The sequence below is a fragment of the Microtus ochrogaster genome, unplaced genomic scaffold, assembly GCF_000317375.1.
Source record: "Microtus ochrogaster isolate Prairie Vole_2 unplaced genomic scaffold, MicOch1.0 UNK81, whole genome shotgun sequence".
NCBI lineage: Eukaryota > Metazoa > Chordata > Mammalia > Rodentia > Cricetidae > Microtus > Microtus ochrogaster.
Window position 1 is genome coordinate 322,415 of NW_004949179.1, and position 24,367 is coordinate 346,781.

At 47.3% G+C, this 24,367-nt stretch overlaps 1 protein-coding gene across 5 annotated transcripts in view; it reads right to left on the reverse strand.

The window, feature by feature from the left end:
• The window catches only part of Gatad2a (GATA zinc finger domain containing 2A), an 88,647-nt gene that overhangs the window by 22,415 nt on the left and 41,865 nt on the right, over window positions 1-24,367 (reverse strand). For 3 of the 5 annotated variants that reach the window (XM_013354975.2, XM_013354976.2, XM_005370519.2), the window contains exons 2-3: window positions 21,719-21,820; window positions 6,077-6,334 (exon numbers count right to left, since the gene is read on the reverse strand). In XM_013354975.2, the coding sequence (XP_013210429.1) occupies window positions 6,077-6,333 (257 nt within the window). In that variant the 5' untranslated portion in view covers window position 6,334; window positions 21,719-21,820. The remainder of the gene's footprint in view (window positions 1-6,076; window positions 6,335-21,718; window positions 21,821-24,367) is intronic. The other 2 variants (XM_026777753.1, XM_026777752.1) reach the window with 1 other exon arrangement.

Below are 24,367 nucleotides of genomic sequence, written 5' to 3' on the forward strand. Positions count from 1 at the left end.
GAATATTGTATACATAATAAATAAATATGAAGAAGAAGAAGAAGAAGAAGAAGAAGAAGAAGAAGAAGAAGAAGAAGAAGAAGAAGAAGAAGAAGAAGAACAACAACAACAACAACAACAACAACAACAACAACACATGGCCTTGTACACAAAAAGGGAGGGCTTCGCCACTGAGCAAGAATGCTAAACCCTGATTGCTTCTAAAACATGGAGGGCAGAACTCAGTGTCATTAACAGTACTATTTAGCGTGGAAGCACTCATCTGTAATCTCAGCATTCAGGAGATGGAAGCAGGAGAATAAGGATTTTAGAGGCAGCCTAAACTCCATGAGACTCTACAATAAAAAGTGCAATTCAGAGATGTCCCTGCACTGCTCTTCCACCCCCTGCTCCCACACAGCTATTCATCCATGTCTTCCTCTCCAGATCTTAGTCTAAATTTTTAAGTTGCACCGTGTTTTGTGTATCTAGGACACACATGTGACACAGCCTGCACATGGAGTTGAGAGGACAGCCTGTGAGAATGGGGTTTTCTCCTTTCGCGCAGACCCTAAAGCTCAGACACAGATTATCAGACAGGGTGGCAAGCCCCTTTCTTTATCCACTGGGTCATTTTGTGGACTTTAGCTCTAATCATTTTCCTCCTTTTGTTCTTAGTGCTGGAGATGGAACCCAGGGGGTCTCGTGCATACCTTTCCTTGGCCATGTCGTCTAAATTAATTATGTATGGTCAGTCACTGGGGTCTGCCATGGCCCTTTCAGCATGGTCAGCTATAGTTCATCTGTGTCTTAGAATGTTCTCTACTTCCTTCCTGGGACTAGTAACTTGCTTACAGACACCTGGGTATCTCCTCTGGGGCTGGCATGTACCCTACTCCTGGGGCTATGGACATCTGAGTTCCCCTGTGTGAGGGAAGGGATTCCATTTTTCCTCAGTCATGTCTTCTTGTCTATAGAGTTGGAGAAAAATGGTTGCTAGTGCTACTTTACACTCTGACCAGGGGCATATACAAGAGGCTCTGGTTTCCACACATCATTACTAATACTGACCATTGTCTGTCATCTTTATTACAGCTAACCCAGAGAAATGTTCAATGCACACTTATGCAGATGTCAGTCAGGCCGAATGGGTCAACAGTGGATCTGTCAACCTTGGTGACATGTACAGAGAGTAAACCTTCTGTTTACATCAGTAACCTTCTGTTCTTTAAAAATTACCGCCATTGTGTTTGTGCATGGCCGGGGAGAAGTGCATGTGGAGGACAGAGGACAGTTTTGTGAAGCTGTCACTCATTCCACCTTTACATGGGTTCTGCAGATTTAAGCTCAGGTTGCCAGGCTTGAGTGGCAAGTGCTTTTACCCACCGAACCATTTCACCCATCCAAGAATCATCTACTTCTAACATGAATCTTGATGGTCTAGGTTTGGGCATCCAGAGCTGTGGTCAGATGCACATGTGCTGGTGACTGATTTCTTCCTTATCTTATAAAACATCCCTCATTGGGCTGGCATACATCTTTAACCCTAGCATTCAGAAAACAGAGAGGAAGAGAATCTCTGTGTGCTGCAGGCCATCCTCAACTACACAGTGAGAACCCCACCCTCAAAGCTCCTCTCTCGCTTGGCAATCCTATAAGATAACAGTTTCTGTCTTCAAACCACTTGTTCGTTCATGAACTCACCCAGGGCTCCGTTTGTTTGCTTGGTATCTATCTCTTTCCTTGAACCTATGGGGTGTCACTAGAAGAGAAGCAGTGGCAGGCTGAGGAGTACAGTTTCTGTCTCACTGTACCACCCACACTGCCTTCTGGGAAGGGGATTTGATGCTTTCTTCAGTCATAATCCCTAATTTCCCTCTATTCTCAATTTATTACAAATATAAAAGACACTAGGAAACGGCCAGAAAAACTTTAGAGTAGAAGAAGGGATATAGAGCACTGACTCCACCACTACATCTGCCACCCATGTTCCAAGTCATCTGGCTACAATGATACACACACATATTCACAGAGACATTAATTTGTGATCTCAGTCCACCTTCAAAGAAAACAGAAATCCCATGTCTCTGCCACCACCAGATCCTACCCTAGCCTTCAAAATGTCCATGATGGGAACATGAGACAAAGAGAAGTTTTGAAAAAGAGCCAATTAGAATTCTAGAAGCAGGTTGGAGAAATGGCTTAGTGGTTAAGAGTACATACTGCTCTTGCAGAGGACAGGAGTTCAATTCCTGGCACCTACATGAGGCAGTTCATGTGACTGATGGCGGGGATTCCAGCTTCAGTAAGCTGACACTCCTTCTTGGGCATACACACCGACAAACATACATACACATAATGAAAAAAAGAAATTCCAGAAGCATACAGTCAAAACCCTTGGTACCAGTGGCTGGTTATCCCAGGCCTTCTCTGCTCCCCAGTTCTGAGATGTTCCAGCCTCTGGTGTAACATGGTATGAATGTTTGCCCAGAATACAACACGTTATGTTGTACATCATTCAAAACAGCTGACTCACTGTGAACGCTGCAAGCAGGCACGCCACAGTACCTAGGCAAAGTCCTTATATATTTAGCGTAAGCACAAATCCTACACCCTTTTCTTTTTGGTGCTGGGCACTCAACTCATGGCTCTGTGCTCTACCTGCAATGGTTATATGGAATTTACAATCACCTAAAAGACACACCTCTAGGTCACTGTGAATGAATGTAGTCCAATTCTGCATAAAAAGGAAGACATGATTTGCATACCAACAGTATTCAACAGTCTCTGCTCTTTGATCACAGAAACACTGTTATTGACCAGCTACCACAGGCTCCTGCCTCCATCCCTGGTGTGGGAGGTCCTTCTGTCTGTGTGTTGCTTTTATTGGTTAATGAATAAAGAACTGCTTTGAGCCTATGGCAGGGAAGAACAGAACTAGGTGGGGAAAGCTAGGCTGTATACTGGGAGAAAGGAGGGCGGAGTCAGAGAAGTCATGGAGCCTCCACCAGAGTCAGACATGCTGAAACTTTGCCGGTGAGCCACTGCCAAGTGGCAATACACAGATCAGTGAAGATGGGTTAAACTATTATGTAAGAGTTAGCCAGTAAGAAGCTAAAGCTAATGATCCAAGCAGTGATTTAAATAATGTGGTTTCCATGTGATTATTTCAGGGATAAGTGGCAAGGAACTAACTAGCAGCTTTCCCCCCAACACATCCCTCCCCTGCCACAATGGGATATAGCCTCAAACCATCAACAACTAATAAGCTTTTCTCTCCTTCAGCAGCTTCAGGCATTCTGTCATAGCAGTGAAAAGGTATTACTACTAGGCTACCCCCCCCCAGCCCACTCATTATTTGTGATTGGCAAGTCATTGGTATGGAACCCGTAAGGCCTGTGCTATGAAGCAGTGCACATGAATCTCATAGCGTGGAATGAAAGCCAGGAAGACACAGAGGACAGACATACAAACAAAGCTAATCTTCTGGAAGCTAAGCTATCCAACCTCTGGGACGACATATCCTTGGAGAGCAATGGTTCCCTCCCCCCAGTACTACCCATATTCATGTCCTGGTATGGACCAAGGACCTGGCAGCACACACTTTTCAAATCTACAGAGCAGGCACTGGGGAGATGGCTCCACCCAAGTACCTGCATAAATAGCAGGACTTGGTAGCACCTGTAATTTCAGGACCGGGGACACAGAGACAGATGGGTCTCTGGGGCTCACTTTCCTAACAGTCTGACCAAACTGCCAAGCCTTGGCTCAGTGAAAGAGAATTTCAAAAAGTGAGGTGGACAGCTCCTGAGTGACACCTGCAGCTGACATCTAGCCTCCACACAGATTCCCCAATTCCCACAACCCTCCCAGCAACACAAGTTAACAAACAAACAAACAAAAAAAAAAAAGACTTAAAGGACATAGGCATGTTTGGCACACATCTTAAAACCAGCAATGGGAGGCAAAGGCAGGAAGATGGATCTCTTAAGAGTTCAAGGCTAGCCTAGTCTACAGCCATGGTTCCAGGTCAGTCAGGTCTACCAGTAAGACCCAAAAGAAAAAAATAAAAACTCACTTCTTTTGGCACAGTTCACAGTTGAGGTGCCACCTGGACGCCTCTTAGATGAGTCTCTTTGGCTCACCTGACTGCAGAATCTGGAAAGCTGTGGCAAAACATTGTTCTGCCTATGCATCTTTACTTGGATGATTTGAATTTTGGAAACTAGCTTTGTCTTACCAACCTCAGAAAAGTGTGTCAGTTTACCAGGCTGAGCTGGCACTATATGGAAATTAACAGCCATATTGGTCTAGAAATGTTCAACTTAAAGTATTTTTTTTTTCAGCTGAACAAGGTAATGAGTGACACTACCAAGCCTGCGAAGCTTTGTAAGCATCTGATAAATTATTCTCTACATACAGGTATGGTGAGGCCAAAGCAAAAATACCTCACCCTCACTACTCTGGATGGATGCACTCACTCCATGAGTCTACACAGAACTCAAGTCCTGCCTGACACTAACATAATACACACAGTGCTGGAGGAAGTCACTAAAGGTGACCCTGGCCAGACACCCCAAAGAAGATCAAACTCAGAAACCAGGGCTCTTCCCTTCAGACTGTCCCCATACTGCAGAGGTTGCCACTGAGAGCACACTTCCTGTCACTTCATCAACCTGCAAGGCAGCGTGACTATTTCACCAGGAAATGTGGCTTGGATGCTCTGCCCAGGGAGAGCATGTGACCTGGCCCCTACTCTGTCCACTGACCTGCAGGGTTGGGTTTCTTCTCCACTCTTACACCTGTACCAGCTCGAGCCCTGGGGGTCACTCCAGGGTATCTGGGTCCTATGTTCCCTGCATCCTAAGCAGCTTCAGGGACAGTTTAGAAAACAACAGCTCAGGGAGGCCCCAGGTTCAGAGGCCTGACATAGCCCTGGGCTTCAGCAACACAAGAGGGGCTCTTTCACTCCTTAACATTCAACTCTGGATTTCACCAGCCACCCCCACAGAGGACCAGGCCACAGTGGACAAAGTATGGAACAGATCTGGCATACCCCAAAGAACCTACCTACTCCCTCCCCTCTCGGCTTTGGGAACTCATCCATCAGAAGTCTCACCAGAAGGCTATGGACCCAGAAAGTCAGAAGGAGAAAAGGAGCCCAAGTCTATCATTTTGACTAATTTTGAAATAAACCCTTAGGTTTAGAAGAGGCTCAGCAGAAAGCAGTCAGAAAGAGACAAGTTTTCCAGGGAGTGGAGGGCTGTGAGCAAGACAGGATCCTGTGCATCCCAGGCTGGCCTCCAACTCCATGTGCAGCTGAGAATAAACTTGCCTGGACTCCTTATCTTCCTGTCTGCAGCTCCTAGAGAGGCATATCCTGTCACATTTGCCCAGATGAAAAAAGCCTTCCTACTGGCAAATTCACAAAGTGTTCTCAATAGAAGGGAGGCTGGACTTTCCCACTAACCTCCAAGTTGTCCGGATTCTAAGAAGCACCAGCCAATATGGAAGCCCTCAGGGTCCCAACACGCACATTGCTGAAAGACTGAAATCCCTGTGCACCCCACCAGTGCTGGCCCTCAGTGGGTAAATGTTGAGGCAGGCTGGGATCCTCAAGGTACAGGATCCCAGTGGGCAGAAAAGGGAGTCAGGGGAGTTCATCACATGGTGGGAGGCTGTGCCCTCAGTGTAATCTGGGGTAAATGCTCCATCTTAGAGTGTTCTGAAGAAAGGGTAATGCAGGTGTTGGGAAAAAAGGTTTCCGAGTGAAAATACGGTAGGAGGTTGAGTCTTATTTCAGGCTTTCACCTGTGCGTGTCACAAAGTCTGAGCACCTACAAAGTTCCCTTGAAGTAATTAGTGATGATCAGAAGAAACCCACAGGACAGATGGCAGAAGCCTGGCCTCCCTGGGCACTCACATCAAAGGAATGTCCCAGTACTCCTATAACCCCAGAAGTGGCAGGGGACTTCCTCCCTTAGGAGACTCAAGGACTTGCCACTGACAGCGTCCCAGCCTAGGACTCAGGGACACCCTTCCCCTGGACCTAGCCTCTGCTAGGCTCCAGCCCAGTCCACTGGCTCTTCTCACTCACCTGTGTGAGGTGCGCATGTCCACAGGCCCATCTCCTACCAGCCCTTCGCCTGATCCTGTGGCCGTGATCTCTGTTGTCCTCAGCAACCCCTGGGCTGGGCCTACACCTGACTCAGGCATCACCGTGGTGTCTCCGTCCACGGTCAGCTCTGATGGTGCTCTCTCCATTTTCATTTTCTTGTTCTCCACATCATCCTCCGTGAGGTCGGGGTCAAGGGCTCGCTTCTGACTGCGGGTTCGACATGCTTCTTCGCTCATTCTGTATGTGAAAGGAAGGACACAACATCTGAACCAGGCACGGAGAAGCAGACCCTTCTTAAAGTCTGGAGAATGGCTTTGTTTTCCTCACAGAGGAGGCTGGTTGGAGAAGGGACAAGAACAGGACCACACAAGCCCCTCCTAGACTTTCTTCACACCCTCAGGATGGCTGAGCAGAAGGTCCACAGGCCTCTGGGGTGTGGCAATTTCTGAGAAGACAAGGAGTTCAAATGGGAGGAAAGCAGTAACAGCTGTTACTGGGCAGGGTCCTTCTGTGGAAGAAGGGTGCCAATTGTGGGCCTGAAAACCAGCCCAGGGGGCTGGCACCTGTATTGCAATGATATATAGGAAACATGAACAGAGGTAACCTCAGGTGCTGTGTGCCTGAGCTCCCCTCCAGGGAGCCAGAAGTGAGAGTCAGGAGCCAGAAGTGAGAGTCATATTAAGCTCTTTGGCAGTGATACACTGAGCAGAATATAGACTGGTCCATCCCAACATGCCACCACCATGGCCCTGTGGCACACATATCTTGATTTAAAGAAAAAGGAAAACAAAAAACAAAACCGCTGAGTCAGTTTTTGATCCTATGACATCACTGGGCTCCACATGACCCTTCCTAGGATTCAGTCAGAGAGACAAAGCACTTTCTAGAAAACCAGTCTGAACCGGTTCCAGACAACACAGCTGAAGTGAAGTGTTGTTAACCCTAGCAGAGACAGGAGGACAGCTTGCTGGCATTCCACAGCAGGGTCTGGAACAAGGCGTTCTTAAAGGGGCCGCTCAGAACCCAGGTCTTAACACTACACGACACCAGACTAGGTAAAGTCAGAGAGAACCCAGATTTCACTAAGGACAGGAAAAAAAAAAATCTGGCTGAGCTTTGGCAGGATCCAAGGAATGTTTTTTCATGGGACATCTGGCACCCAGAGTATAGTCCTGCAGAAAACCTCAGCTCACACCTCCAGGAGGCTTGATGGAAAACCCTCTGATTCTACATCCTTGATGAAAGGGTACCTCCTTCCAGATGCCTCAGTTCCCCCACGGGCAAATATGGTAGGGAAGGCCTGTCCTGGACAAAGTCAGTTCTGGAAGCCCCTTCCAGGTTCTGGGAGACTGGTGGCGTCATATCAAGGATGTGCTCCCATGGTCAAACCAGAGTATCATCTCTCTCTTCCCCCTCTTCACAGACCCAAAAGGTTCCCTGCCCCATCTCAGAAGACTGAGGACCCAGGAGCTCCTCTTCTGCACCCCTAGACAAGGCTGATGCTTTAACCCTAACATGACTCAGTCCAGAGCGGATTGCGATCATCTGCCCCCAACTCTCCTGTCACTCCAACCTGCACCCCGCCACCCTCCCCCAGACGCCAGGGTACATCCCCCTCTTCTACCCCACCAGCACCTCTAGCCCCGCTGTTCCTCCAGCACAATAAACCTTGCCAAATCTGCTACAATCTGTCTGGTCTCCCTGTGAAAGCCAACAAGTCACTGCCCTGGGGTGTCGGAGCTGCCTGAAGCAGAGCTGCTGTGTTCTAGAACAAGTGAGGAGGCAGATTGGCAGCATCCTCAGACAGGATACAAGCACGCCCAGGCCTGGACAGGGAAAGATGGGAGCCTAGGACTGACAAGAAAAGCATATGAAAATTGGGGGAACATTATGACTCTCAAGAGTGAAGCTCGAAGGGCAGTGGTGGCACACACCTTTAATCCCCACACTCAAGGAGCAGAGGCAGGTGGATCTCTGTGAGTTCAAGGCCAGCCTGATCTACAGAGTGAGTTCCAAGACTGTCAGGGCTACACAGAGAAACCCTGTTTCAAAAGACAACAAGAGTGAAGCTCTATGCCTGGCTCTGCCCTCACACTCCACCACCACAACTCTGTTGCAGGCAGGCAGGGTTTTCCTAGGGCAGCCTCAGGCCTTAGCCTCAGAATCTCTTAGTTCATCTGAATACACTACACACCCTATCTGAAGTCCACCTTTCCACACCAGTCTCTCGCTTCCTTGTTGCTAAGAAAGCACTAAGGAGCTGGGCAGTGGTGGAGCAACTTTAATCCCAGCACTCGGGAGGGAGGCAGAGGCAATTGGGTCTCTGTAAGTTCGAGGCCAGCCTGGTCTAAGAGTGAGTTCTCTAAAGCTATAGAGAAACCCTGCCTCGAAAACTCACAAATAAACACATAAACAAATAAGCAAATAAATAAGTGGCTGAGGAAAAGCAAGTGTCTAGCAGGAGTTGAGGAAACTGTTCTCTATGTTTCTAAAACACCCCACACACAATCAAATGGAGATGGAGACAGTTACCTGCTCAGAACTTAAACAGGATCCAAGGAGTCCACCTTGAGCCGACCTCAGGATGGGCTGGGTGAAGGCAGGAGAGGGGATGCCTGGGATATGCCTACCCACCTCCAGAAAGACAAGCAGAACTGGAGGGACAGCACCACACAGAGGTCCCAAGCAGGGTGTGCCCTCTCCACTAGGGGCTGAGCCTCCAAAGCTGTGTCCTTGAGGAATATCAGCCCACCTTGATATTCTGTGGTAAGAAGAGCCCTACCCCCCAAGGTCATCAGAACCAAGGTCTCCTTGGGACCAGTGCTGCAGGCACAAAGTGGACAGGAAGAAACTAACCTTTTAGGAAGCATTCTAAGAGGCAGAGAAAGGGGTAAATGAGGGTGTGTTTTAAAATTCCTAGGGGGAAAAAGAATGCTGCCCCAGAGTAACTACCACAGGCCTGTTGAGGGGAATGGGTCTCACCAGCCACTGACTGACTGCATGGCAGCAGCACAGGAAATGATGGTCACTTTAAGGGTAGAGATACAAAGGTCACAAGGGCCATCCAATTACCAAGGAGGGGGGGTAGAACACTGAGAGCCAGAGTCTCCCTGCTCTCCAACACCCAGGACTGGGCCTCATACCTGCAAATGCAGCAATCCTAGCAACCACCAGTGGAGCCTGAAGGTTAGTGGGTAGGTGGGGTACAGCAAAGGGCTCCCTCAGCAAGAGTCCTACACAGATGCCTCTGCCAGCCTTTGGACAAAGGGCTCAAGTCCTTGTTGTATACCAAAAGTAGGTCTCTGAGGCAGCACAAACACCATTAACTGCTACCTAGAGGCTGCTTCCTTTCAGTAAAAATGCCACAACACAACTGAAGGGAGGACCTTGGGCAAGAAGCCAGCTCTAAGTCAAGTGCCAAAGGTCAAATGCAGCAGCTGGGCCCAGGACCTCTAAGAAGTCATCTAGAGCAAAGATACCCAACACAGGCTAAGGATGGCGGGCCAGTGACCATCCCCTGCTAATCTAATCCACAGACACAAGTAACAGTCTAACTGACACACTAACACACCATGCAAATCGAGAAGGGCTTGGGGCCAGGCCGGCAGGTGCACATTCTGGGTATTATGTAAAAGAATGAAAAGCTTCTCCAAGCTGAAACTGAGCATCATGCCAAGACTCAACAGGCTAGACTCTGCTGTCCTGACTGTGGAAGCTCAACCTCAGCAATACTCAAAAATGTGAAACCCAGACATAAATGGAAGGCTGCAATAAGTGGGTAGAACATGGACAAAACTGACAGCTGATGTCTGGAACCTGGAGGACCTTAGCCCCAAGGGAGGAGAGATGGAGGGAGGGAGTAAAGAAGGGAGAGGAGGAGGAAGAGAGAAACAAACACTTCCCTCTCCTTCCCTCTACCAGAGGAGCTGCTATCCTAGGGGCTGAGGGTTACTCCGTGCACAGGAATGCACAGCTGGGCAAAAAATGAAATGGCCAAGGGTGTCAGGTGACAGGTCTGGGTGGTTAGGGTGAGCAGAGAGGCAGAGGCCAGGTGGGAAAGAGTGCATCAGAACTCAGTCTTGATGGAAATGTTCCAGATGGGCTGTGGGGGAGGGGACAGGATTCCAGCGGGAAAGAATGATGACACAGAAGACAGAGGTCTGCCTTGCTCTAAAAAAACCAACTGGATAGCGTTTGAGGCCAGCCTGGTCTACAAGAGCTAGTAGTTCCAGGACAGGCTCCAAAGCTACAGAGAAACCCTGGTGCGCTCTGAAGTTTTGCTAAGTACCAATGAGGGAAGGGGGCTACTCTGGTTTATAAGGTTCTACCCAAGCAATGGAAATGGGGAAGGAAAAATTAAGACTACAATTTAATGCAGTGGAACCCTCCTTTAGGGCAGCTTCTATCCCAGGACTCTGAGGGACATCACTTCCTATCTGGAAGAAAGCAGGCCTTATAAAGCAGCTGCACATATCAAACAATGACAAGGACACACAGAGTCAATCATAAGGCAAAGAAGTCCTGCTGGCCAGTTCCTCCTGGCCTGCAGCTAGCACTCTCCAGAGAGTTGTGACCCATGCTGGAGACCAGATCACCCCTATCAGCAACCGGGGTTTGGGAGCCTTGTCCACTCTGACCACATGGCACAGCCGCTAGATAGCCATGCCCCAAGCATGTGGTGGGGGAGGTAAGGGAGAAGACAGCTAAGTTGTAACAGGCAGGTCTCTCTCCTCCAAAGCAGAACAGACACTCAGACCTGCCCGGGTGGGCCCCAGTCACTTCCTGCCACACATCCAAATGAGAGTGGCTGGGACTCTTCAGGAAGGAATTCAGACGCAAAAGTCCAAGTCTCAACCTTTAAATACTGTCAGGCCTATGTGAGGCCAAGTAAAAAGAAGCCAATTCAACGTAGGAGACAAAAAAGTGATCCATGGCAAAGGATAGAGTGGAGGCTCGTTTCCCCACCCCGCCTCACCAAGATATGGGAAAGACATGGAGTAGGATACTGAAAACAGATTGAAGGAGAAAAATTCAAGTTACTAAGTAATAGTACGTACACAGAGTTTTAAAATGCTTACCTTACCAGTAGTCTCTCATCCCAATCTCAAAAGAACTGAGGCAGGAGAATTGTTTTGAGTGTGAGACCAGCCTGAACTATAGGGTGAGTTCCATGGCTACCAGGGCTATATAGTAAGATCCTGTTTCCTGGACACCGGGAAACTCTGGAGAGCTCAGCATCCTTGCCCTGAGATGTGCTCCTGCAACACTGGACTTCCAAGAGCAGCCACACTGTAGTTTAAGTTTTTGTTTTTTGGTTTGTTTTTAATGTTTTAAGATTTATTACAGCTGGGCAGTGATGGTACACACCTTTAATCCCAGCACTTTGGAGGCAGAGGCAGGCAGATCTCTGAGTTTGAGGCTAGCCTGGTCTACAAAGCAAGTTCTAGGACAGCCAGGAAGAGAGAGACTGATTTATTCCTTATATTAATTACATACACAGGCGTGTGTCTGTGAACATGTGAGTAAAGTGCTCTAGAAGTTCAGAGGCCAGAAGAGAGAATGATTCTTAGGTACAGGTGAGCTGCCATGTGGGTACTGGGTACTGACATAGATACTCTCAACATTCTTAACAACCGAGCCATCTCTCCAGTGCAAAAAGTAAAAAGTTCACAGCAATTATACACACTTTTTTTTTTGGAGACAAGGTCTCTAACTATGTAGCCCAGCTTGGCCTTGAATTCAGAAATAAATCTTCCTATGCTCACAGAGTGCTGAGATTAAAGGCATGAACCATTACGTCAGGCACTTAAAAAAAAATTAGTATTTTATCTACATGAATGTTTTGACTCATATGTTTGTATGTGTATTGTGCCAGCCTGAGAAGTCAGATGAAGGTGCCAGATACCTTGGAACTTGATATCTAGAGCTATGAATGGTTGTAAGCAACCACATGGGTGTGGGGACAGAATTCAGATGTTCTTGAAGAGCAACAAATGCCCCAACAAATGCCCCTCTGAGCCCCAAGTCACCACTCCTCCCAAATTATACATGCATACTGTGGCCCATGCCTACATATATGACATAATGAGTAAGTCAAATGAAATCATGAAAGCCCAACAGCTTGTCCTAGGCCTTCAAAGTCCCAAGGAGGAGATGATGAGACCAGAACCTCTCCTGCAGAATCCCTGTGACTTGCAACAGGAGGGTCACACTGGTCCTTGCCAAATGGCCTTACCCAAATACCTCACTTATGCTAGGGCTCATCAGATGCCAAACACCCAGAGCCTCACAAGCTGAGGACAGATGTGTCTCCTCAATAAGGTGATAGGTACCAAATTCTAGGTGGGCCTAGTGGTCAATTTCCCACTGTCTCCTTCCCCCAATACTGACCTGCAGTAGCAACCTCTGCTGCATGGTAAAAAATGACACATAAACCACAGTTGTACTGACATCTTCACAATCAGGCAATGCCTTACCCCTACTGTACACACATGACGCCAGGAAGGTGAAGCAGCCACTCTGAATGAAACAAAGGCTCCCTGTGTAGTGATAGTGAAGAGGCCACTGACAAGAAGCTATGGGGTAGTCAGACCAGGGGAAACTCCAGCACCAAAGAGTGACTGAAGGATTTCACATAAAGGTGGTTTATAAAAAGGTAGGCAACAGCAACTCAAATGTACTTTGTCTCTGCAAGAGACTGTGTCCTTGGTGTGCCTCTAGCCTGGCAAGGGGTAAACACAGACACAGACACACACACTGCCCAGAAGGCACTAAATGAATGAGCATATGTGGGCTTCTCTCTGGGGTTGGTGCTGACAGGATCCTTGGGCCTCATCCACTCAGTGTTTCCTTTGGTGTTAACATGAAGTCAGGGTTTTCTTCCTAACACCCAGTGGCCCTTAGCCAGTAGCATCCCCAGTTTAGCTCTACCAACTACCTGTAAGGTTGAATGTGATGACCATCCCCCAGTTTACAAGAGCAAACCTGAGATTTAGCATGGTGAGGTAGGTAGGAGTAACCTAGAGAATGGGAGGATACTAGATCTGCAGTCTGTACTGCTCTAGGCAGAGTCCCACAGAAAGCACACCTCAAATCATCCCTGCAGGTTCTAGGGACCTGGAACACCTTAGGGGTGAGCACACATCAAGCTGGACATGTTCTACTGGGACATGCAAACACAAAGTATTTCAACTCCACTGAGTGTGTGAGGCATACCTACAGTTACAGTGTTCCTCTTACAATGTAAAATTGTAAAATACAAAGTGTAAGCCACTTACAATGTGAAATCAGGCAAGAAAAACATAGGCCTATGGGCAAAAAAAGTCAAAGACACTACCTTTCAGAACTCCACTCAAATGACAGAAAACATGGGGACCCATTTAATAAGACAAATGGGCTACAAGAGTTAAGTCCCATACCCATGTCACAGGGAATCTAACTCTTGCCTTGGGGAGACCTGAGCTTGTGTCATGGTGGGCTATGGGATCCAAGGACGGGATGGGCATGAGCACTAGTAGCACTGCTGGCACTGTGCTGGGTACTTGGAAGTAAGTTTCATTGAGAGCTATTCTGGACTGCAGGAGCAGCCCAGCACCTCTGGTGTCTGTGAGAGAACTCTGTCCTGAGGTCCTGACTATACATACTCCAGTGAGTATGGCTGTATCCAAATAAAACTGTGTACCATGATGAGCCACAGCCTTCAGGCCACCTAGGCTAGTGTTTCTCCCAGACAAAACTACACAAAGAACAGAAACAGCAGTGCAGCTCCAGGATCCCCTAACAGAGTGGTTAACAGCCTGCTTTCCCAGTCCCACCCCAGACTACATCTGCAGAGGGTTCAGAAAAGACATGCAACCTGCAAATTCAAACCAAACCCATGACCCAAGGTTTAATTAAGTCTCTGAACCTTACACACACGTAGAACTCTAAAGGGCAGAGGCCCCTCAGACAAGGAAGTGACGTGCTACAAATTCAACTTCAGACAAGAATGAAACTTTAACCTTGTTCCAGTGCAGAGCCCAGCCAAAGGCTCTGGGGATGACTCTGAGAGCATCTGGGAAGACAGTAAAACCTGAATGTACTACAGCCAAGGGTCTGGAGGCCTATGGCCCATGGAGGCCCTGTGGCAAGATGGAGCTACAAGATCAGGACATGTCTCCAGGGTATCTAAAACTCAGAAGGGATCATGTGTACCAGTGAAACCCTAAGATGGTTATCAGGTATGGGGGTGAGGGGGAACCGACAGCAAGAGAATGAGGAACCATGATGGCTTCCACTCACTGAAAGGTCCTGAGGGAAAGACAGAGGTCCCAGAAGGAAGTCACTGCCTCAAAGTCTACACTGAGTACAGTCAGCCCTGGTGCCCTCCTCAGAACTCTTAGACCTACCTAGTTGAGTAACAGCACTTCACTCTAAATCTAGTGAGCACTTTGGCCAGTGTGTGAGGACAATAGTCACTAGGAGATAGACTCTTAAAAAAAAAACAAAAAAAACACGGGCGGTGGTGGTGTACGCCTTTAATCCCAGCACTCGGGAAGCAGAGGCAGGCGGATCTCTGTGAGCTCGAGACCAGCCTGGTCTACAAGAGCTAGTTCCAGGACAGGCTCCAAAGCTACAGAGAAACCTTGTCTCAAAAAACAAACAAACAAACAAACAAAAACCAAAAACAAAAAACCAGACATATGATCCACAGGTGCTTCTGTCCCATGGGGTAGGCTGGGTGTGCTTCCAAGCTACCTGTCAGCCTCCAATGATGACCTGAAGACTCCCAGAACCTGACCAAGGAGCACTCACTACATCTAGACACCAAAAGTGACAAGATGTCCATCTGAAGAGCAGACTCCACAGGACAGAGAGAAACATCAGACACTTCTACATCCTCAGCTCTTGAAAGCCTACTTAGCGGCACATTAACCAGCCTTGCTCAACATGCACAAACACATATTGTATGCACTCCAGATACTTATTAGTATGTACACAAACATGTGGCATCAAGAATCCTCAGATACCCCAGCATGTCTGACTGTGGCCAGGCTAGGAGTGGTCCCACAAGGGTACCCAATCTCAAGCTGTGTCCAGTGCTGGCCGCCTGCAGCCCAGGGAGAGGGATGTGCTGCTGCTCAGCACAGCAATGTGAAGGAACACTCAGTGCTTGTAGTGTGACCCAAGACCACAGTTATCACTTCAACAAGACTGCTAGCACCATGAAATGGAGCCCATAACCCTTACAAGCAGGCCAACACTCCTGTAGGACTAATCCTTCATCAATCCTCCAGCCTGATCTTTCATTCATGTTGTTGCCTAGGACAGATCATTTTGCACAGAAAGCCTTCAGGATGGGGGTAGGGCTGGAGAGATGGCTCAGTAGTTAAGAGCACTGGCTGCTCTTCCAGAGGGCCCTGGTTCAAAAAAAAAAAAAAAATTCCCAGCACCCACATGGCAGCTCACATCTGTCTGTAACTCCAGTTTCAGGGAAACCAACACCCTCACACAGAAATACATACAAATGCTCATTTAAAAAAAAAAAAAAAGTCTTCAAAGGTTCAGAAAAAAATATTCCCAAAAAAGACACACTGAGCAAAAGCGAGGAACCAAGATGTGTCCCATATAGTAAAAAAACAAAAAACTTGTGTCCCATATCCCTTTCACAGAGGCACTCTCTGCCACAGTGGTACTGCTGACTGGTAGGAGGCCCAGGGTGGGGATTGGAGATTTGAAGCCACAGTTCATGACAAAGAAAAATTAGGTCAGAACCCTCACGTCTTTGCAGCCTGTGGGCAGCCAACTCCCCCTACACACATCTGCAGCCACCTCCAGCCCACAGAGCTGAACTGTCTGTCACATGAGCTGTCATAGGGACAGTAATCAAAGAACTGCATCTTCAACCCGGAAGGTGGTGGCGCACACCTTTAGTCCCAGAGCTCCGGAGGCAGCTGGATCTCTGAGTTCAATGTCAGCCTGGTCTACAGAGGAGTTCCAGAACAGCCAAGGCTACACTGAGAAACCCTGTCTCAAAACAAAACAAACAACAACAAAAGTATATTCTCAGTGAGATCATGCTGAGGAAAATGCAGCCACCCTGGCCTTGGCTAAAAAGTCTGTAGTCTCTGTGGCTTCCACCATTCCATATCTCACAACCCCAGCACCCCAAACGGAAAAGCTAGCTCTGCACACCTGCTCCTGCCCACAGGGCTCTTCCCCCAGATCTCAGCGGTACCTACAGTTTCTGTCTGTGTGCTCATTTGTTATATGCTCCCACACACCTCCCTGACAGGAGACACCTCTGTGTCACCAGGGCCCAGTACTAGAATGGACACACACTCCCTAAACAAACCAGAAAAAGAACTAGAGGCAAGCTTGCTTCCTCTCACTCCCCTCCTATAAACTAAACCAGAGTCTTCACACCAAGAAGGAAGATAACAATTGAAAGCTCACAGAAGCTAGAAGGCCATACAACACTTTTGCATCCCAGTTCTCCACAAACAGCCTGAACAGCAGACCAAGGCATCTCAAAATACCAAGCCAGGCATAGTGGATTACCACACAGGTAATCCCAGCACTGGGGAGTCTGAAAAAGGAGGAGTGATGTGAGTTCAAATCCAGCTTGGTCTACGGAGTGAGTTAGAAGGCAGCCAGGGCTACACAGAGGAACCCTGTCTCAAAAATTATCCTCCCTCAGCCGGGCGGTAGTGGCGCACGCCTGTAATCCCAGCACTCGGGAGGCAGAGGCAGGCGGATCTCTGTGAGTTCGAGGCCAGCCTGGTCTACCAAGGGAGTTCCAGGACAGGCTCCAAAGCTACAGAGAAACCCTGTCTCGAAAAACCAAAAAAAAAAAAAAATTATCCTCCCTCAAAAAAAGCAAAAACCAGAAACAACTCAAAATGGATCAAAGACCTAACTAAGTCAATAGAATCTTAAAAGAAACCACAAGTCAAACTTCCTATCCTTGGAGTTGGCAACAGGTTCTCACACATCTAACCAAAAAGTATTAACAGCACTGGGTAGAGGTAGCACACACTTTGATCCTAGCACTTGGGAGGCAGAGGCAGGCGAATCTCCGTGATTTAGGAAAGAGCCTGGTCTGGTCGACAAAGAGAGTTCCAGGATAGCCAGGGCTACACAGAGAAACCTTATCTCAAAAAAAAAAAAAAAAAAAAAAAAAAAAAAAAACCAATGGTGAAACAGACAAAAATCTCCTAATGAGGGCCTGATGTCCAGAACATCTTACAGACAGGAAAATTTCTTATGGCTGTGAACAGTCAAGGGAGCTTACTTAGAATGTCCGGGTTCACAATAGCCCCCCCACCCCCACATCAAGGAAGAACATAATGACAAGTCAATTCAAAAACCGGGAGAACACTTGACTAGACATTTCTTGCAGCCATGCAAATGACTAACAGACAGCTCACAAGGTCTGCGAACTCCAGCTCCAGGGAGTTACCCTTTTCTGACCTTGAACACCAACCCACATAGGACGAGTGGGCACAAGCAGATAAAAAATAAAAAATAAAAATTTTAAATGTTCTGGAATTGGGAAGAAAAACACAATACTGTGACTATACTAATGCTACCAGATATCACACTTTAAAATAGTGACAATGTCAATTTTTCTTACATGCTATTACCTGAGTGGTTTTTGTTTTTTATTTGGAGGGTCTCAACCCCAAGGGCTACAGTTGTCTGGGCCTAGTGATCAAAAACACAAGCCGGTTCTTAAGATGTTTAATAAGTACAGCTCCAGAGTCCGAAGTCACCATGTCAGCCATGGCAGTTCTCAGGAGAACCCAGAAAACCACAGAAGTTTACTACACAAATGGGATTATGAGCCTGTCTCAGTAAAGTGCCACCTGTAGAACATGCATGGGGCAACATACTCTTGATCATCCATGGTGGGAGCGGAGTGGGGGTGGCTGTGGTCTTCTTCAAATCCTGTCTAAAAAAAAAAAAAGAAAAGAAAAAAGGAGCCAAGCTATGGTGGCACATACCTTTAATCCCAGCACTCAGAAGGCAGAGGCAGGCCTCCAAGTTTGAGGCCATCCTGGTCTGATGGAGTAGTTAATTTCATTGGTTAATAAAGAAACCGCCTTGGCCCATTTTATAGGTCAGCCCTTAGGTGGGTGGAGTAAACAGAACAGAATGCTGGGTAGAAGGAAGTGAGGTAAGATGACTCAGACAGACTCGATAAGCTCCAGCCCAAGATGGACGTACACTAGAAACCTTTCCGGTAAGCCAACACCTCGTGGTGCAACACAGATTATTAGAAATGGGTTAGTCAAGATGTGAGAGCCAAGAAGAGGCTGAAACTAATGGGCCAGGCAGTGTTTAAAAGAATACAGTTTCCGTGTTGTTATTATTTCGGGGCATAAGCTAGCCAGGCGGCCGGGAGCCAGGTGGCAGGAATGCAGCCCGCTGCTCCTTCTACACTGGTCTATAAAGTGAGTTCCAGGACAGCCAGAACTACAGAGAAACCCTGTCTTGAAAAAAACCTAGAGTTTGAGGCCAGCCTGAACTATATACAGTGAGTTTTAGTCCAGCTAACATTACTTACTGGGACCTCCTTGGCTTAAAAGAAAACCAAAACAGTAAAAACAACAAAAATCCTGGTATTTGAGTTGTTGGTTTAAATTTTATAAAAATCATTAAATGAATTTTTGTATTGGGATCAGAACTGAATTCCATTGTTCAACAATGTCTGAAATAGCCTTAAACATACTCCTATCATTTTATACTATGTATTTATGAGAAGTAGCTCCCTTAAGGCTAACAATTTGAAAATCAAAGAATTAGTTCTGAAAGACACTGAAGATACTCTCACAATATACTCAAAGTCCAGTTTGAGGCTGAAGCGTAAGATTCAGGAATTCACAGCCCATAGATGAACACTGTGAGATTCGAGGAGGTGGACCCCAGGCTCATGATGAAGACTAGACTCCAGGCTATGGTGAAGTGTTTTTATTTATTGAACCATCTTGCTGGTCCTAAACTTTCTGTTATGGAAAACTTCAAGCACACCCACAAAGTAGTAGTGGTGCCATGATGCCACAGTCCATGGCCAAAGAACCCCAAGTTTGAGACTAGTCTGGTATATACTGAAAAACTGTACAGAAAGAAGGAAGGAAGGGAGGGAGGGAGGGAGGGAGGGAGGGAGGGGAGGAGGGAGGGAGGGGAGGAGAACCTTAGCCCACAGAGACACGGGTTCTGTGGTCCATACTGGTGGCCTCCCCTTGCCTCATGTTAGTAATTCAGTCTAGAGAAGCTGGGAACTGTTGCCTTCATCTCCACGTGTGAAACTGCACTGGCTCCCCAGACTAAGGACTGATCAGCTTCCTTTCCTTTGAAACCGATATGAGCTTGGAAACATTTCACGCTTCTAACTGCTTATTTTTGGGGGGATGAAGCCAGGGTCTCACAAGGCAGCACTCTACCACCACATCTATCTAGCTGGCAAACATCCCTTCCACCTGATCTGAGCACTGCTATAGGTCCTCCTGGCACAACTGCCATGTTCCTAATGCAGATTCAGAATTCAGTGATCTCAAGTTTGACTCAAGTTCTACACTTCTCTTTTGATCCTTAGAGACATTTGTTTCTTCTATAGTATCTGACAGGGAAAAAATACACATTTGTAGCCTAAAACCAAAAGCTTGACTCCAAAAATGAGCTTTATAAAATTGTCATTTGGCATAAAATTCCAGGAGAAAACAAGACCTGACAGTCACCCTCTACGGTATGCATATGCCCTGCAACCACACTCCTATCATGCACATGAAATATGATAAAGAGCAAAGGCACACAGACCTTTCCTTTAGGGAGATGGATTTAGAAACTGTCACACAGAACTCAGGGCCATTTCCCACCTCCTTCACCCCAGCTCTCCGGTCACAATCCTTTCTAACCACCCACAGGGCAGTTTGGGAACACATGCAGTAGTTCTGTGATGCAGTTAGGGCCTAATCCCCTCCCCAGAAGCAGCCAGGGCCCACAGGTGGGTGTTTTCCAGACACCCCAGGGACTCTGCAACAGTTCTCCTTAGCAGGAAGACAATGCTGGCCATGCTGTGGCCAAGGCCACCATCTGCACTATTTTCTCGGGACGCATCTGTTTTTCTTTTTTCTGGGGCATGGGGGGGGGGGGGGAAGACATGGGATTGAGGAAGGCTTTTCCCTTTGTAGCCCTGACTATCCTGAAACTATCTCTGTAGAACAGGCTGCCCTTGAACTCCTGTGCTGGGATTAAAGGTGTGCACCACCACTGCCCAGTGAGCTCGTTCTTCTCTAAAGCTGCCTGGCCTTTACTCAGGGTCGGTAATACCCAGCACAAGAATGAGCATCACCTACCAAACAGGCAGACACACCCCCCCCCAAAGAGATTCAAGGACAAAGACCTGGTCCATGACTCTGAGCAGACAGAAGGACCTGCTGGGGTGCAGATACACTCTGCACATACCCTAGTAATAGGCAGGGGGTGCCTAGTCCACTGACAAGCAGGAATCAAGAGACCCCAGCAGCAATAAAAGGCCTACTATTAAATAAGGACACACCTCATAAACTATAAACTAAAACCTACAATACCAGCACTTGGGAGGCAGAGGCAGGAGGACTACGTGGAGTTCATCTGGGCATACATTAAAATGAAACAAAAAGACAAAAACAAACAAACAAACAAAAAAAACCCAGTCTCTCAAGAAATAAGCCAGAGCTGGTGGGTACACACTTGTAATCTGAGCACTTGAGAGGCTGAGGCAAAAGATCAAGGTGAGTTCAGGGCTAGCCAGGGTTACATGGTTAGACCCTGTCCTAAAAATAAAATACAGGGTTGGAGAGATGGCTCAAAGGTTAAGAGCACTTTCTGCATTTGCAGAAGGCCCAGATTCAAATCTCAACACCCACATGGTGGTTCGGTCTTCCTTGACTCCAGTTCCAGGAGACTGTTACCTCTTCTAACCTCATCAGGTACCTACCAGACACACAAGTGTTACACAGACAATGCTGGTATAACATTCAAACACATAAAAATTAAAAATAAAACAACAAGCCCCTAACCCTAACACTGTCACAGCTTGTGTCTAGCACAGAAGGGATGTCAGAGCAGTTGAGCCTCACACAGTAGCCAACCAGATGCCACTGGATGGAGATGAGCCTGCCTATTTTAACAAGACACCTGCCATTTTGAGCTGCATGCTACCATATAAAAAGGAGGGAGTTGTCCTAGGATGTTCTGAGGCTTCCTACTTCTAGGGTATCATTCAATTCCTCCTGCTTTTACAGGTACATGGCCCTGAGCTAAGGTGTCGCTGCCAGGTCCTGATGGTAACAGAAATGCCCTCCTCCCATGTGGCACTCTGGCACTTCCATGCTCTGCAGAGCTAAAGTTTCCACATAAGTGGTGGGCAGTGACTAAAGTACAATTCTAGCCATTGAGAAAGAGAAACAGCTGGGGGTCAAAGGTTAGCCTCTGGTCCCCCTTCTTTAGGCCTTTGAGCAGGTGACGAATGAGGTTCAAGGGTCAAGCCTGATCCCATAGGTACAACTTGCCTTCTCTTCCTAAGCAGAGCTCCATTAGGTATGTGGAGGTTGTCTGAGCCAGCTTTTCATTCCATAGACAGGAGTCCCCAGCACTCACCTGGCCTCAGAGTCCGGGGTGCTGGTCCTACTATGCAGCCATGGCCACAGCTCTGTCAAAAGGCAACTTGTGTGGATGTGCTGGCTCAATGTGCAGGCCAACCTAAACCAAAAGACAGAAAAACTGAGTTCTAAAGAAGGGTTGGAAACCTGGGAAAGTTCAAATGTTTCCAGTGAAAGGTGTGGTTCTGTGGCAGAGTCTGCCAAATGTGAGGAAGGCCCTGGGTTCTGGTGCTGTCTCCAGCACCAACACTAGAAGAAAATGCCTTCAGTCACAGGAATAGTGAAGTATGCCACTGGTGCCTTCTACAACAGAGGCCAAACAATGAGATCAATTTCTAAGGCCTAGTGAACAACTGGGGAGTAACCTGTGATCAACATCCCAGACCTGTCTTTGAAGCACTCAAAATAATAATAATAGTAATCATGCCAACAGATTATTCCCACCAACACCCAGAATAAACAGTAAGTGATTCAGGGGCTCTATTCTCACAGAAAGTCGGGAGTCACAGAACATTAAGATCAGGCTGGGTGCTGACCAGTGGGGATAACCTGAGGGCAGACCCCACTCTATAAAGTAGGGACCTTATGCACCTGATACTCAGGAAATCAGCCCAGTTCCCAGATCAGCCAGGTTCCCTCTCTAACCCACCATCCCTGCAGAAGTACAGGCTTGTCCCTGAGGAAGAAGAGTGCACACTCACCCCTGGACTGAGGCAGCTATCTTCAACCTCAGGGGTCAACAAGTGTCCAGGGGAGAAGAGACTGCCTGCCTTGCAGATGAGACTTGTAGCTAAAGTTCAAGACCAAAGGAGAGTGGTTCCATGACAGGCCCCAGAGAGTCTATGGTACCAGGTTGGGTCCCACTTCCAGGATTTTATGCATGTGGCTTGCCGAGTATCCATACCATCTCTGTTCTCTTTTTGGGGATTCACAAGACTGTCAGAAGGACATTCTAATAAAGTGGTAATTTTTTTTTTTTAACTTAAGAAATGGCTCAGCAGTTAAGAGCACTGGCCACTCTTACAGAGGACCAGGGTTAGGTTCCCAGCACCCACATGGCAGCTTACAACTTTTTGTAACTCCAGTTTGAACAGATCGAACACCTTCTTCTGGCCTCCTTGGGTGTCAGACACACACATGGTATATATACATGTAGATAAAACACTAGACACATTTTTAAAAAGAGAAACCTTTTCTATCTAGCTAGTTTGGGGTTTGTAATACATGGTCTTATCATGTAACTCTGGCTGACCTAGAACTCAAGAGATCTGCCTGTCTCTGCTTGAGCTCTGAGATTAAAAGCTTGCCCCATCACACCCAACCAAAACCTTTTATTCCTTTTGGTTTTTCAAGACAGGGTGTTGTGTGTTATTTTGATCATATTCTGACTGCCAATAAAATTTACTTTCAATCAAGAGGACAGAGCTACCTACTAACACCTACTACTAAAATTAACCATAGAGGTTTTGGAGAACTGAGGACAAGCAGACACAGGAAATAGTAAGGCAGGGTTACTCCCAAAACTCACCCCGAACTCGTGTCCTAACTGGAGAAAACCACACTTGACAGAAAGACAGTCACGCACATGAAATCAAGCCTTGGCATTGTGGCTGCCCCATCTTATGTTGTCATTTGATCTTTTGGGGCAAGGCTTGGAGGAGGCTCCCTTTTAATTCCAGGACAAAGGCAGAAGCAAGAGCCCCCTAGGTCTGTCCGGAGACCATTCATGGCCAACACAGAAGATGTCTCTGAAGGCACTGGCACTTGATAGGGAAGAGCTGACTGTACGAAACTCGAGTGTGGCCCTGCATGAGTGTACCCTCTACTCTCTGCCCACAACTTGACCTCACTGATACCTCAGCAGTCTGCACCCAAACACTTTGGCTCCCATGTCATTCTGACAGACCCAAGAACTTCTCATTGCTCCTGTCTCTGCCCCTCCTGCCCTGCACAAACCAATTATCTTTACAAGGCTCATCTGGACCCTCTGTAACTAATAATCATAGCAACCACATCACCAAATCATCAAGAAGCAGAACTCATAACACCAGAAAGTTGAAAACCAAGGCAGGCACTAGTGGAGCACCAAAGGAAGCACGATGGCGCTGGCAGGCAGAGAAAGATTAGCTCAAGACAAAGATTCAGTCTTCCCTTTTCTTTTTTTTGAGACAAGACAAACAAACAACACACACACTCTCTCAGACAAAGTCTCACTATGTATGCCCTATTGCTATATAGACTAGGCTCTCCTGGAATTCAGAGATCAACCTGCCATGGCCTCTCAAGTGCTAGAATTAAAATACATGCCACCACACCTAGCTAGACAGAATCATAATTCCTTTTTTGTTTTGTCTTGTCTTGTTTCTTGAGACATGGTTTCTCTGTGTGGTATTTCCTGTCTTGAAACTTGTTCTGTAGACCAGGCTGGCCTTGAACTCTAGACCCACCTGCCTCTGCCTCCGAAGTGCTGAGATTAAAGGAGTGTGCCACCAGGTCTAATTCTTAATATAGCCCCCCCCCCAAAGATGTCCTTGAACTCAGAGTTCCAGAGTACTGGCAATATACATAAGTATGTGCTCTGTCAGTTCTGCTCCAGTCCACATTCAGTTTCCAAATGGGGGGGGGGGGTGTCCAGACCCTATTGCGT